Genomic DNA, 16962 nt, shown 5'->3' on the forward strand with positions numbered 1-16962 from the left:
TAATGCACCGACACAGCGTTTGCGGGGCTTCACAACATCATAAGCAAAATCCCATGATTTTAAGGACAATGAAATATTTATTCTAATGTGATTAATTTCTGATTTTCCTCTTATCAATACTTGTATGAAACTGTTCTACATGTCATTGACCCTGTTGTGTAAATATTCCTGTTAATTTGAATATATATTTAACATATTGATCTATAATAGCTAAGGATTGTAAATTATTTAACTTACTGGACTTTCTCATATTTTCCTCACCCCAGGTGTTTTCTGATGGTCTTGCTGACTGTTAATCTGATTATATGGATCTATCAAGTTGCGGAAGAGTCCATTCATCACACAATTGAACTACATAAGCAGCTAAATATTTCTGAAGACAGTAATAGCAGCCTCAATAAAGAAGGTACACAAATCTTTAGGCCACATGCAGATGTGACATAGCTGCCATGGATTGCTAGTGTGAATTTATGGCACAGCAATTTACAGTACAATGTACGCTACTGTGCAAACCTTTTCATCTGTTATGGAAAAAATGCAAACTAAAAATGCTTTCAAAAATAGAAGTTTTAATAGTTTATTTTTATCAATTAACAAAATGAAAAGTGAACAAACGAGAAATCTAAATCAAATCAATATTTGGTAAGACCACATTTTGACTTCAAATCAGCACCAATTCTTATAAGCACAATTGCACTCAGTTTTTCAAGGAACTTGACAGAGCGGTTATTCCAAACATCTTGGAGAACTAACCACAGATATGCAGATGTAGACTTGTGCAAATCCTTCAGTTTCTTTGTGCAATTCCAGATAAACAAAATGTCAGGGTCAGGTATCTGAGGGCCAAATCATCGCTTCCAGGATTCCTTGTTCGTCTTTACACTGAGGATAGTTCTTAATGACCTTGACTGAATGTTTGGGCTCGCTGTCTAAATCTGCTTAGTAGCCACGTCAAGGTAATCTCATATTACTGGGAACCTTAACTGAACTGAAGCCTCTCTCTGGATTTAAAAAACTCCATGTGTATGGGCAAGTAGGAACCTGCTATAGAGAATAAAATCACCTGTAGCTAATGGAGGAGGGGTGACCCCATAATCTAGACAAAAAACTGACATTACTGCCAGGCATGTAGTATGAACAGATGCATAACTAAACATGTCAATTAATGACAGAAAAAGACAGTTGCACTCTGAAATGCTAAAGCATGCAAACCATGAATGTAAGACTATAAACATGTATTACTGCTTAATTAAATCTACGAAAAAATTGAGATGATTAGCATACAAAAATGGCCATTTCTATATCTGCCCAGTTGCCACGTCAAGGCAATCTCATATTATTGGGTACCTACATGAAGGCTTTTATACCCATAGTGAAGCTTTTGTTCAGTGTAGGTACCCAGTAATATGAGATTGCCTTCACATGGCTACTGGACAGATATAGAAAAGGCCATTTTTGTATGCTATAGATCTCCATTTTTTTCTGAGATTTCCTTAAGTAGTAATACATTTCTATATTCTTACATTCATAGTTTGCATGCTTTAGCATTTCAAAGTGCAACTGTCTTTATTTGTCATTATAGTCATTCTCAGTTATTCAGCTGTTCACACTACATGTTAGGGAGTGCCGTCAGTCTTTCTGTTTACAATGGTGTATAACTTGTGACATGAAATTGTTTTGCAAAACTTCCCATTTGTGACAGTCTGACTGTTCTTCACCAAGTTTTAAGCCTACTACTAGAGTTGGTAGAGTTGATTGAACTCACAAAAAAACAGGACCAGCGGGTCCCTGCTAAATTAAAAAAAAACCCGGATCCACTCCGGAATCCGATACCCATATAAGTCTATGGGGACCAAAATCCGAAGATTAAAAATGTTGGTGGAAGGGATAGGGGGTTAGGAGCGTACACGGTGTACTCACCGAGGCTGTGTCATGGCGGCATACTCCTTCCGGGTCACGCTTTCCCTTCCAGAGCTGACAATTAATCCTCATTGAATATTCACTGCTTTCCCCGCCCACCGGCGTGTAAAATTGGTAATGCAGTTAGATGCGCCCTCACCCTGAGTGTCAGCCTATCAGCTGACTGCAACCAATCACAGGCACCAGGACGGCCAGTATACAGAAAAAGCAGTGCAAGTGTCTGCAAGTCAGTATGGTGGTATAAAAATAAATGAATTAATAAACCAATCGGCGCAGGGTCCACCATATTCTGATGCCAGCACAGATAAATCCCATGGTTGCAGCCCCCAGCTGTCGGGCTTTATCTGTGCTGTGTATCAAAATAAGCCCAGAGTCACACATGTGAGGGACTCACATCACCCGGCATGGCCTGCCGCTCTCCGAATATGAGTGTGCATGTACATAGAAACACATACGGTCGACCCGCTCCTGTCAGAAGAGTGTGCCACTGTGCTGGGTAACGAGATGCGAGACCTGTGCGAATCTGGCATGACCTCTCCCGTCATGGCCTGCCACTCTCTGAACATGAGCGTGCAGGTATATACAGTGCCTTTCGAAAGTATTCGGCCCCCTTGAATTTGTCAACTTTTGCCCACATTTCAGGCTTCAAACATAAAGATAAAAAATGTTAAATTAATGGTGAAGAATCAACAACAAGTGGGACACAATTGTGAAGTTGAACAAATTTTTTTGCTTATTTTAAACCTTTTTTAAAAATAAAAAACTGAAAATTGGGGCGTGCAATATTATTCGTCCCCTTTACTTTCAGTGCAGCAAACTCACTCCAGAAGTTCATTGAGGATCTCTGAATGATCCAATGTTGTCCTAAATGACTGATGATGATAAATATAATCCACCTGTGTGTAATCAAGTCTCTGTATAAATGCACCTGCTCTGTGATAGTCTCATTTTTCTGTTTAAAGCACAGATAGCATCATGAAGACCAAGGAGCACAACAGGCAAGTCCGTGATACTGTTGTGGAGAAGTTTAAAGCCGGATTTGCTTACAAAAAATGTCCAAAACTTTAAACATCCCAAGGAGCACTGTGCAAGCGATCATATTGAAATGGAAGGAGTATCATACCACTGTAAATCTACCAAGACCCGGCCGTTCCTCAAAACCTTCATCTCAAACAAGGAGAAGACTGATCAGAGATGCAGCCAAGAGACCCATGATCACTCTGGATGAACTGCAGAGATCTACAGCTGAGGTGGGAGAGTCTGTCCACAGGACAACAATCAATCATACACTGCACAGGCCTTTATGGAAGAGTGGTAAGAAGAAAGCCATTTCTCAAAGATATCCATAAAAAGTGCCATTTACAGTTTGCCACAAGCCACCTGGGAGACACAACAAACATGTGGAAAAGGGTGCATTGGTCAGATGAAAACAAAATCGAACTTTTTTGCAACAATGCCAAACAATATGTTTGGCGTAAAAGCAATACAGTTCATCACCCTGAACACACCATCCTCACTGTCAAACATGGTGGTGGCAGAATCATGGTTTGGGCCTGCTTTTCTTCATCAGGGACAGGGCAGATGGTTAAAATTGATGGGAAGATGGATGGAGCCTAATACAGGACCATTCTTGAAGAAAACCTGTTGGAGTCTGCAAAAGACCTGAGACTGGGACGGAGATTTATCTTCCAACAAGACAATGATCCCAAGCACAAAGCAAAATCTACAATGGAATGGTTCAAAAATAAATGTATCCAGGTGTTAGAATGGCCAAGTCACAGTCCAGACCTGAATCCAATCGAGAATCTGTGAAAAGAGCTGAAAACTGCTGTTCACAAACGCTCTCCATCCAACCTCACTCAGGTCAAGCTGTTTCAAAGGAAGAATGGGCAAGAATTTCAGTCTCTCGATGTGCAAAACTGATGTACACATACCCCAAACGACTTGCAGCAGTAATCGCAGCAAAAGTTGGCGCTACAAAGTATTAACTTAAATGGTACAAATAATAATGCACGCCCCACTTTTCAGTTATTTATTTTTTAAAAAAGTTTAAAACATTTTTTTATCTTTATGTTTGAAGCCTGAAATGTGGGTAAAGGTTGACAAATTCAAGGGGGCCGAATACTTTCGCAAGGCCCCGTAGAAACACATGCGGCCAACCCGCTCCTGTTAGAGTGTGTGGCTATACCTAGTGATGCAAAGCCACACTCATGCGAGGGACTCACATCACATCACCCAGCATAGCCTGCCGCTCTCCGAACATGAGCGTGCATGTACATAGAAACACAGCGACCAACCAGCTCCCTTTAGAAGAGTGTGCGGCTGTGCCGGGTGATGCGACGCGAGTGTGACTCCGGCAGAGAAACAGCATGCGGCTTTTTTTTTAAAAATTTAAATAAATAATAAAAAAAGCAACTTGCGGTCCCCCCAATTTTGATACCCAGCCAAGATAAAGCCATCTGGGGGCTGGTATTCTCAGCCCGCAGCCGCCCGGTATTGCCGCATCCTTTAGATGTGACAATCCCGTTGCTTTACTGGCTCTTCCCGTTGCCCTGGTGCGGTGGAAATTGGGGTAATAGCAGGGTTAATAACAGCACACAGCTGCTACTAAACCCTAGATTAGTTATTGCACAGGCATCTATGAGATACCTGCATCACTAACCTGTAAATGAAAGTAAATAAGTACAAACAGAGAGAAAAAATCCTTTATATGGAATAAAAAAAACAACACACCCTCTTTCACCACTTTATTAACCCCCAACACCCCCCAGGTCCGGCGTAATCCACACCAGATCCCACACCACTTCCAGCTCTGCTATATCTCACAGCGAGTGGCCATAGAGCACGACCGCCGGCTGTGAGTGTAGACAATGACTAAGCCGTGATGAGCAATGACTACAGGCAGACACTGTCACAAGCTGTGGGCGCATCTGACTGTAACCAATCACAGACGACAGGACGGCCGGTGGGTGGGGAAAGCACGGAAAGCTCTGTGTATGCAATGAATGAATTGCGCAGCACAGGAAGTGAATCGTGAACTGGAAGCAGTGTGCCTCATGACACCGAGTCTCCGTAAGAATGAAAGGCTCGCATAATTCTTGTTTTCTTTAGTTTTCCTTTAATTTCCCCAGTGCTGAATCCGGATTGCACACCCGGAATCTGGGTCTGGAATCTGGGCCTAGGTCCGGCACCCGAGCGTGCCGCCCCCGCGTCAGCAGCCGGATCTGCGGTGGCTTGAGGGGTCTCCGGACCCGGGGGGTCGGGGTCACGCGGCCACCCAAATAAAAGGGCGGATATTTACATGGGGCTGTTTGGTTAAAGTTCATGACGCCACCCATGGTGTGTGGTAAGGGTGAAGTACCACCGCTGCAGCTGGGAGTACCCGGTAGCGATGGAGTGGGCAGCCAGGTGTTTAACGACTCCACAGGTAGGGGGGATGCCCCGGGACTCGGTGATGGTGTCGGGGAGGTGCCGTTGGGCCGGTAAGGGTTAATTGCGTACTCACTCAGTCCAATAACGCTGACAACTGTGGTAAACCAAAGTTCTTGATGCCACTGTAGCAGGGAGGGAGCACGCCTGGATCCCGCGCCCATTGGTGTTGCTTGTTAGCCTGTGACCTTAACCTTGGCACCTCTTTTCTGTAGTTGGTCTCTTTTAGCATGAAACTAAACAGGTCCCGCTCACCAGTGTGGCTAACTGAGTGAGCTTGCTCTCAGGGTTCACGCTTTGGATTTTCTGGACTATGCAGTGGGAAAGTCCTATCCCCCTCGTTGCGTTAGTACCCCGATTTTGGAGCGGGCGGAGAACGGATCTTGAAGGCTCTGTCCTCGTCGGGTAAATTACCAGGACGCCTGAAGTTACTTCCTGGCCTAGAGTCCACGTACCCCGTCGTGCCCTGGCCCCTACCCGGTGATGGCACAAGGCCGCCGGCTGTCCTCCTCGACAGTCCGTTCCGCTTGTCACAATCCCCTGCGACTGGGGTCCAGCTCCTACCAGGCCCAGACCAACGTCTGCCACCTAGTAGTCTAAAGGAGCCCAGCTCCTGACCTCTCCTCTTGAGAGTCACTGCTTAACTGACTGTCTCCTGACATTCCTAACCTCCCCTTAACTAACTCCCCAAATGGCCAACCCTATTCCCTTCAGGCTGTCCACTGGTGTGTCTGGTGGGTGTGGTGCAGAGTGTTCCTAGGGTTTTGATTAGCTTGTTCTTAGCAACACCAAAGGTCAGGGACCCGTAACCAAGGAGGAGGTGGATATCATGCAGAAGGGCAGATTGCACAATACCCTGTGACGACCTGATGAACTGAAAAAACATGACAAATGAAATATGCATAACTGCTATGAAAAATAGAAATATAAGAGCTGTTTAGCCATTGTATTGATCAATGCAAAAGAGCCCCAAAACCAGCACCAAGGTAATCTCTATTTTTGGGGTCCTTAGCCTATATGTAACCTCACCTGCAGTTAAAAAACTTGCTCTGTATGGTATGGAAAGCAAAGGACCAAGCTATATACGGGAAGTGAAACAAATGGCTGTGGGTGGGGCAGGGTTCTCAGACAAAAAGTGTATACTAACTAAAGAATGTATATCTGGAACACCAATGGTGTGAACAGGGTGCAAGAGTCAAAAAAGATAACTATACAATAGGATAAAGAGACGCGCACAAGTCACAATGTATATGGGAATGATGAAAAGCAAAACTGCTATGGGAATACTAGACTGAAAAATTCAATGAACTATCTGAAAAAGTATGAAAAATGAAATATGCATAACTGCTATGAATAATAGAAATATAAGAGATGTTTAGCCATATTCCTATAGCAGCTTTGCTTTTCATCATTCCCATATACATTGTGACTTGTGTGCAACTCTTTATCCTATTGTATAGTTATGTTTTTTGAGTCTTGCACCATGTTCACACCAATGGTGTTCCGGACATACATTCTTTAGTTGGAAGTCAGAAGATGGCCATAACCAAATATTAATTTATTATATATTACTCTTTTATTAATTCACTTTGCATTTTGTTAATTGATAAACATAAACCATTTATACTTCAATTTTTGAAAGCGTTTTTACTTTGAAGCATTTTTTTCTACACCTGCCTAAAACTTTTGCACAGTGCTATATGTGAACATGAAAAAATGAGAGTATGCAGGAAATTTTCAGGTCCTCAGTGTACTCACTGTTCTGTAGATTTTCACCCTGGATTTCACACATTGGAACGTATAGTGTACAATCTATGGCAGAGCTGAATTAAAGTCCACATAGGAAGATTTCAACTACCAAAGAATATGATCTGACAGAATATATGTTGTTAAACACAACTGGGATCTGATTTTAATATAACTTTAAATAAATGCACTTTTTCATGTTTTGCCTAGCTGTTGTCGGGGTAGTTAATGAATGTATTTAATGGGAAACCCTTTACGTAGAATTTGTATGACGATGTGTCCCATATCAAAATAAGATATATAGGATATATATACTGTGTGTATGTATATATATACATATATATATATATATACATATATATATATATATATATATAGATATATATATATACATACATATATATACAGTGCTGGCCAAAAGTATTGACACCCCTGCAATTCTGTCAGATAATACTCAGTTTCTTCCTGAAAATGATTGCAATCACAAATTCTTTGGTATTATTATCTTCATTTAATTTGTCTTCAATGAAAAAAAATAAATAAATATGTCAAAAAAAGCCAAATTGGATATAATTCCACACCAAACATAAAAAAGGGGGTGGACAAAAGTATTGGCACTGTTTGAAAAATCATGTGATGCTTCTCTAAATTGTGTAATTAAAAGCACCTGTAACTTACCTGTGGCACCTAACAGGTGTTGGCAATAACTAAATCACACTTGCAGCCAGTTGACATGGATTAAAGTTGACTCAACCTCTGTCCTGTGTCCTTGTGTTTACCACATTGAGCATGGAGAAAAGAAAGAAGACCAAAGAACTGTCTGAGGACTTGAGAATCCAAATTGTGAGGAAGCATGAGCAATCTCAAGGCTACAAGTCCATCTCCAAAGACCTGAAAGTTCCTGTGTCTACGGTGCGCAGTGTCATCAAGAAGTTTAAAGCCCATGGCACTGTGGCTAACCTCTCTAGATGTGGAAGGAAAAGAAAAATTGACGAGAGATTTCTACGCAAGATTGTGCGGATGGTGGATAAAGAACCTCGACTAACTTCCAAACAAGTTCAAGCTTCCCTGCAGTCCGAGGATACAACAGTGTCAACCCGTACTATCCGTCAGTGTCTGAATGAAAAGGGACTGTATGATAGGATACTCAGGAAGACCCCACTTCTTACCCCGAGACATAAAAAAGCCAGGCTGGAGTTTGCCAAAACTTACCTGAGAAAGCCTAAAACCTTTTGGAAGAATGTTCTCTGGTCAGATGAGACAAAAGTAGAGCTTTTTGGGAAAAGCCATCAACATAGAGTTTACAGGAAAAAAAAAAGAGGCATTCAAAGAAAAGAACACAGTCCCTACAGTCAAACATGACGGAGGTTCCCTGATGTTTTGGGGTTGCTTTGTTGCCTCTAGCACTGGACTGCTTGACCGTGTGCATGGCATTATGAAGTCTGAAGACTACCAACAAATTTTGCAGCATAATGTAGGGCCCAGTGTGAGAAAGCTGGGTCTCCCTCAGAGGTCATGGGTCTTCCAGCAGGACAATGACCCAAAACACACTTCAAAAAGCACTAGAAAATGGTTTGAGAGAAAGCACTGGAGACTACTAAAGTGGCCAGCAATGAGTCCAGACCTGAATCCCATAGAACACTTGTGGAGAGATCTCAAAATAGCAGTTTGGAGAAGGCACCCTTCAAATCTCAGGGACCTGGAGCAGTTTGCCAAAGAAGAATGGTCTAAAATTCCTGCAGAGCATTGTAAGAAACTCATTAATGGTTACCGGAAGTGGTTGTTCGCAGTTATTTTGGCTAAAGGTTGTGCAACCAAGTATTAGGCTAAAGGTGGCTTTACACGCTATGATTTTGCTACAGCGATCTCGTTGGGGTCACGGAATTTGTGATGCACATCCGGCCGCTCTAGCGATCTCGTTGTGTGTGACTCCTATGAGCGATTTTGAATCGTCGCAAAAACGTTCAAAATCGCTCATCGGTGACATGCTCCCCTCCTCCCAATTATCGTTGCTGATATTTGGGCGATGTAGTTCGTCGTTCCTGCGGCAGCACACATCGCTCCATGTGATCCCGGAGGAAAGAGGAACCTCACGTTACCAGCATCCCGCCTGCAATGAGGAAGGAAGGAGATGGGCGGAATGTTCGTCCCGCTCATCTCCGCCCCTTCGCTTTGATTGGGCGGCCGCTTAGTGACGTCGCTGTGACGCCGAATGGACCGACCCCTTAGAAAGGAGGCGGTTTGCCGGTCACAGCGATGTCGCTATGCAGGTAAGTATGTGTGACGGGGGTGCGCGATTTTGTGCGCGATGGGCAGCGATATGTATGTCTCGCACAAACGATGGGGGCGGGTGGCACGCTAGCGATATCGGTACCGATATCGCAGCGTGTAAAGCCCGCTTAAGGGTGCCAATACTTTTGTCTGGCCCATTTTTGGAGTTTTGTGTGAAATGATCAATGATTTGATTTTTGTTTCATTCTCTTTTGCGTTTTTTCATTGCAAGCAAAATAAATGAAGATAATAATACCAAAGAATTTGTGATTGCAATCATTTTCAAGAAGAAACTGAGAATTATCTGACAGAATTGCAGGGGTGCCAATACTTTGGCCAGCACTGTATATATATATATATATATATATATATAATATATTTTAGGAAAATAGGAATGGATCCAGCAAACACCCGGGAAGTGCAGACGGCAGTAAACATTTTTGGCAAATTTATTGAACAAAAGTTAAAAATGTACAGAGCTGGAGACAATTAATATACGCAATTAATATCAGCAAACCACTAGGGGATCTCCCTCTTACATTCGTGTGAGGAACTCACTGGCCGAGGTCCATCACTATGACTCCTTGCAAGAATGAAAGACGGGCTTCTGTAGTCGTCCACATAGGTGGTCGCTGGGCCGCAGCGTGGCTAGACCTTAACCCCTGAGGCCCCGGTCACCACTCTCGTGTAAATAGTTGTTTGCATAAGGGTGCCTTCACACTTTAGCGATGCAGCAGCGATCCGACCAGCGATCTGACCTGGTCAGGATCGCTGCTGCATCGCTACATGGTCGCTGGTGAGCTGTCAAACAGGCAGATCTCACCAGCGACCAGTGACCAGCCCCCAGCCAGCAGCGACGTGCAAGCGACGCTGCGCTTGCACGGAGCCGGCGTCTGGAAGCTGCGGACACTGGTAACTAAGGTAAACATCAGGTATGGTTACCCGATGTTTACATTAGTTAACAGTGCACACCACTTAGCTGTGTGTGCAGGGAGCAGGAGCCGAGACTGGCAGCGTGATAGCTGCGGAGGCTGGTAACAAAGGTAAATATCGGGTAACCACCTTGGTTACCCGATGTTTACCTTGGTTACAGCTTACCGCAGGCTGTCAGACGCCGGCTCCTGCTCCCTGGACATTCAGGATTGTTGCTCTCTCGCTGTCACACACAGCGATGTGTGCTTATCAGCGGGAGAGCAACAATAAAAAAACGAACCAGGACTGTGTGTAACGAGCAGCGATCTCACAGCAGGGGCCAGATCACTGCTCAGTGTCACACACAGCGAGATCGCTAATGAGGTCACAAAAACCGTGACTCAGCAGCGATCTCAGTAGTGATCTCGCTGTGTGTGAAGCACCCCTAAGTCCATTCACTCTCTGGGACAATGAGATCGACACTGAAGAGCTTTTCTTAATCACTGGAACTTTACTTGTCAACAACTTCGTTATATCCTCAGCTCGCATGACATGTGCATCGCTTATGACCCCGGCGAGATTTCACTTAAATTCGGTCACATAAATCAATTTACCAGCCGACCGCACTCCTGGCACCTGAACTTCTTTAAAAGCCTTCAGGCCCCTCAACCCCTCTTCTGACTTCATACTTCACTGGCGGAATCAAATATTCCTTTTTAGTCCACTTCATTGCACCCACAGGGATTTAACTTGCACTACTGAAATGGCCCTATGCTGACAACACTTCTTCTCCCGTTCCTGGGGGGTCAGGACCTACTCTTCTCTTTAAGAGTCCACTGACCTCTCTGCCATACAAGGGCGTTCTCTGGGTATATATCCAGGAAAACAGTCACCACTCCGACCAGCTGGACTAAACCCTCTTCTGAGATGCAGTTAAGATCAGTTCTTCCATATTTCGCGCTCAGTGCTAGAGATGACCCTGAGGATGTTGTCAAATTCTGTAATCTGGCATTTGTCTCTCACTCCTTTTGGGTGACTCTCCTCTAGCTTTCATAAGCTATGCCCCTCCCAGGGATTTACCGACTGTCCTCTTCCCTGCCCAGAGGGTAACAGGAAAGTGATCTCCGATACCACATTGCCATCTAGTGGCCATATAACAAATTACGCTTATCAATATAAACTTATACAAGGTCTGTCACCACTGCAGAGGTGATAGAACCCTGTACACCCCACCACCCTCCCTCCCTCACATCCTCACTACTGTTCTCAAAATCTATTTGGGCCACATGCTCCTTAGTGAGCCATTGCATCTTTGGTTCCCTGTAGGAGAACATGTGTCCCTGCCCGGCCATCCTCTCCTCTATGATCCTCAGGTCTAGCTAGTCTTCCATTTGTTATCTAGTTTAGATTACTGTAGGTCCTCATTTATCTGAGATAAGGAATCCTTCTGCCATTAAGTCTTTGTTTACAGCAGATACAGCAGAACATGTTATCTGAGAATGGTCTCCCTTTTTCTCACACAAAAGCTGTTCAATGCAGGTCTGCTAATATTAGGAACATAGGTCCTTCTCTCTTCAGTACTCTTCCCTATCTGCCTAGCAAACAATAAGGGGTACTTCTCACACTGCGAGATCGCTAGCGAGATTGCTGCTGCGTCACAGGTTTTGTGACTTACCAGTGACCTCATTAGCGATCTCGTTGTGTGTGACACTGATCAGTGACCTGGCCCCTGCTGTAAGATCGCTGATCATTACACACAGCTCTGATTCATTTTTTGCTCTTTGCTCTCCCGCTGTGAAGCACACATCGCTGTCTTTGACAGCGAGAGAGCAACGATCTGAATGTGCAGGGAGCAGGGAGCTGGCTTCTGCGGAGACTGGTAACCAAGGTACACATCGGGTAACCAAGCAAAGGCTTTGCTTGGTTACCCGATATTTACCTTGGTTACTAGCGTCCGCAGCTTCTAGACACCGGCTCCCTGCTCCCTGCACACGTAACCAAGGTACACATCGGGTAACCAAGCAAAGCGCTTTGCTTGGTTACCCGATATTTACCTTGGTTACTAGCGTACGCCGCTCTCAGGCTGCCAGTGCCGGCTCCCTGCTCCCTGCACACATAGCCAGAGTACACATCGGGTAACTAAGCGAAGTGCTTTTCTTAGTAACCCGATGTGTACCCTGGCTATGAGTGCAGGGAGCCAGCGCTAAGCGGTGTACGCTGGTAACCAGTGTAAATATCGGGTAACCAAGCAAAGCATTTTGCTTAGTTACACGATATTTACCTTGGTTACCAAGCGCAGCATCGTTTCCATGAGTCGCTGCTGGCTGGTGGCTGGTCACTGGTCGCTGGTGAGATCTGCCTAATTGACAGCTCACCAGCGACCATGTTGCAACGCACCAGCGATCCTGACCAGGTCATATCGTGGTCGGAATTGCTGGTACGTCGTTTAATGAGACGGTACCCTAAGTAACTTATTAGATAAGTGCTGCAGGCCACCAAATAGATAAAGCCACATATACAAGATGATAATACACTATGTCCCTATAAGATTTTTCCGGGGGAGTGTTAAAGAAGTGGTTCACCCATATTTATTATTTGCTAGATCAATATTATTTTGAGAAACAATGTTTCTCTCAAATACCTTATGTTGGCAATAGTGCCTATGAGAGGCGCTATTGCAGACCGCCGTTCCCCATCGCCTGACCCCCGGGCTCCATCACCTCGGGGATCCGGTGATGTAACGTCAAGTTTCTGATCACGTGACATCACTGGGCCCAGTCTCCGTGAGTCACTGGGCTGTGGGCAGTGCTTCACCACTCGTCACAGCCCAGCGTGTCTCCTGCTGGCAGCGCTTTGCTGTGAAACACCGCCCACAGCCAATCACTCACGGAAACTGCGATCGGTCGCGGTGATCCCGAGGTCACGGAGCCCGGGGGTCAGCCGATGGGGAACAGGGGTCCGCAATAGCGCCTCTCACAGGCACTATTTCCAACTTAAGGTAATTGAGAGAAACATTGTTTCTCAACATAATATCGATCTAGCAAATAATAATTATGGGTGAACCACCCCTTTAACAGCTTCTCCTTTACATGTGGATACAACTTTTTTATTACCTAACTGTAAATAAAGAATTATTGCCAACTAGTTGCTGAAAATAAATCAGACTATATGACACCATCAGACAACCTACTAAACACAGGCATTTGTCTTTACAGATGAATCTGAAAATGAGGAAAGATGTGGGTGCAGATTGCAGTGCAAAAATGACACCAAAATATACATTTACTTGTACCCCTTTAACATTGAGTATAATCTGTTTGCTGCAGCCATGATTTATATCATGTGGAAGAACGTAGGGCGTCAAATTGATGACAATGCTTCCCATCACCATGGAATTGGACCAGGATTTCGCCAACATATACCCCTCTTGGGACTAATGTGTGGTTTGACTATTTTTCTTATTGGTCTAGTGATGTTTATCATGTATGAAATAGGTAGGGATAACAAGGATAGACAGTGGTTGTCACTGACAACCTTTTGTATTTATCACGTGGTCAGCCTTGCTCTCATGTGCCTGGCTAATTTAGTGGGAATGATAATTTTCAGATTAGACAAAAGAAACATGGACAAACAGAAGAACCCAAGCCGTGCACTGGATACGGCTCTACTACTTGGAGCAACACTAGGTCAATATGCAATCTCCTATTACTCCAGCATAGCCATGGTATCTACTCAACCATTCAGTTCTTTGAATGGATTAATGCTCAGTTATTCAATATTGATGATTCTCCAGCATTCGATTCAGAACGCTTTTATTATTGAGGGACTGCATCGTCTTCCACCTAATTTACCATTAAGTCCTATTAGTTCAAATCTCTCAAGCCCTACGGTACAACATGAAACCATAGTGCATATCACTGCTCCAGAAACGGACAGAAGGCAATCTCTTACGCTTCCAAAGAATTCCAGCAGAAAATTGTCGAGAAGAGGAACCTTGAGCGCTCAAATTAAAAGTCATCTCAAGAAAAGAAAAACTATGAAAGATGTGTACTTGTTTCTTTTCCTTTGCAACATAATAGTAAGTAATGAGTTTTAAATGGTAATAAATAATAATAATATTTATATGCCACCTTTATATTCAGTAGCGCTTTAAAATTGAAGTGAGACTTAGTTTTTATGTTTTAGGTCTTGTAAGTATTTTTTAAAATATCTCTGGAATTGTTTTTATGTAATCTGCAAGTTCTTTATTAATCAATATTCAGTATATTTTGTCATGATTTCTGAAGCTTTACCGCTTGACCCTCACTTTGACAACCCAGCTCACACAATGTCTTCTGTGTAGCCCAGAGTAAAATTCTCTGTGTTTTATAATGAAAGCCTTGATGTGTCTGATCACTATCAGGCCAGATCATAAAACGAATTTCCCAGATTGCTTCTTAGTTATAAAAATAAGTCCACAGTTTCACTTTAGAATATCTGCACAATATGCACTCAGCAATTCATCACCATCCATTGTTCTATGTTGATTCATAATTGGATCATAATTAGAGAGTTCTTCCAGCTTTAAAGGGAACCTGTCAGCAGAAATTTCGACTTAAACCTAACAGATTCCCCCTCTGCAGCTCCTGGGCTGCATTCTAGCAAGGTCCCTGTTAGTATTGTGGCCCCTTTCTGACCCAAAAAAAGAGTTTATATCGAGGTACCTTTTTGGCTTCTGATTCTCTAAATGTGTCACGGGGGCGGGCTGCCTGATGGCCGTTATTCTGCCCCCTGTTCCTGTATGCCGCCCCCATCGCCGATTTCTATACTTCTGGACGCCGCCCACTGCTCCAGCCATCCCCGCGCATGCCCAGTGCTCATCTCTCGTGGATGAGCACTGTGCCCAGTGTCACCGGTGGTGACGTGCGCGCAGGGTTTAGATTATGGGCGGTGCTGTGATGTTTATTACCAAGCAACCGCCCATAATCGCGGGACCGCGCATTCCCCCTCGGCCTGCTTCTTTCTGCGCAAGCGCGCTGCAGCTGAACTCACGTCACCTCCTTCCCATCTTGCCCTGAGGCAGGAAATAGATGGGAGGAGCGCGGAGCAGTGACTACACCGATCAGGAGGAGTTCAGCTGCAGCGCGCTTGCGCAGAAACAAGCAGGCCGAGGGGGAATGCGCGGTCCCGCGATTATGGGCGGTTGCTTGGTAATTAACATCACAGCACCGCCCATAATCTAAACCCTGCGCGCACGTCACCACCGGTGACACTGGGCACAGTGCTCATCCACGAGAGATGAGCACTGGGCATGCGCGGGGATGGCTGGAGCAGTGGGCGGCGTCCAGAAGTATAGAAATCGGCGATGGGGGCGGCATACAGGAACAGGGGGCAGAATAACGGCCATCAGGCAGCCCGCCCCCGTGACACATTTAGAGAATCAGAAGCCAAAAAGGTACCTCGATATAAACTCTTTTTTTGGGTCAGAAAGGGGCCACAATACTAACAGGGACCTTTCTAGAATGCAGCCCAGGAGCTGCAGAGGGGGAATCTGTTAGGTTTAAGTCGAAATTTCTGCTGACAGGTTCCCTTTAACTTTTTCTTAGTCTAAAGGCTTGGTCTTAAAGTAATAATGTCAGTCTCAGCCTGAGGCCAGACTAGTATATGAAAAATTATCGGCTTTTCATCCATAGTTACATACAAGTGCATCTCAATAAATTGAAATATCATAAAAAAGTTAATTTATTGCAGTAATTCAATACAAAATGGGAAATGCATATATTATATAGTCATTACACAAAGTGATCTATTTCAAGTGATTATTTCTGTTAATGTTGATGATTATGGCTTACAGCCAATGAAAACCCAAAAGTCATTATCTCAGAAAATTAGAATATTATATAGACCAACTGAAAAAATTATTTTAAACTCAGAAATGTTGGCGCCTACTGAAAAGTGTGTACAGTAAATGCCTCAATACTTAGTCGGGGCTCCTTTTGCATGAATTACTACATCAATGTGGCGTGACATGGAGGCGATCAGCCTGTGGCACTGCTGAGGTGTGATGGAAGCCCAGGTTGCTTTGATAGCAGCCTTTAGCTCATTTGCATTGTTGGATCTGGTGTCTTTCATCTCTTTTGTGACAATGCCCCATAGATGGGGTTTAGGTCAGACAAGTTTGCTGGCCAATCAAGCACAGTGATACTGTGGTTATTAAAGCAGGTATTGGTACTTTTGGCAGTGTGGACAAGTTCTGCTAGAAAATAAAATTTCCAAATTTCCAACACCAAAAAGCTTGTCGGCAGAGGGAAGCATGAAGTGCTCTGAAATTTCCTGGTAGACTGCTGCGCTGATTTTGGTCTTGATAAAACACAATGAACCTACATCAGCAGATGACATGGCTCCCCAAACCATCACTGATTGTGGAAATTTCACACTGGACCTCAGCAGCTTGGATTGTGGCCTCTCCACTCTTTCTCCAGACTCTGGGACATTTATTTCCAAATGAAATGCAAAATTTATTTTAATCTGAAAATAACACCTTGGACCACTGAGCAACAGTCCAGTTCTTTTTCTCCTTGGCCCAGGTAATACACTTCTGGTGTTGTCTATTGGTCATGGAGTGGCTTGACACAAGGAATGCGACACTTGTAGTCCGTGTCCTGGATACGTCTGTGTGTGGTGGCTCTTGAAGCATTGACTCTA

At 44.2% G+C, this 16962-nt stretch overlaps 1 protein-coding gene across 1 annotated transcript in view; it reads left to right on the forward strand.

Annotated features, from left to right (window-relative positions):
* Positions 1 to 16962, forward strand: part of LOC142311317 (proton channel OTOP2-like) — a 124549-nt gene that overhangs the window by 96897 nt on the left and 10690 nt on the right. Inside the window, exons 4-5 of the mRNA XM_075349628.1 lie at positions 267 to 406; positions 13494 to 14356. Coding sequence (XP_075205743.1) covers positions 267 to 406; positions 13494 to 14356 — 1003 coding nt within the window. The remainder of the gene's footprint in view (positions 1 to 266; positions 407 to 13493; positions 14357 to 16962) is intronic.

This window comes from Anomaloglossus baeobatrachus, chromosome 5 (assembly GCF_048569485.1).
Source record: "Anomaloglossus baeobatrachus isolate aAnoBae1 chromosome 5, aAnoBae1.hap1, whole genome shotgun sequence".
Lineage (NCBI taxonomy): Eukaryota > Metazoa > Chordata > Amphibia > Anura > Aromobatidae > Anomaloglossus > Anomaloglossus baeobatrachus.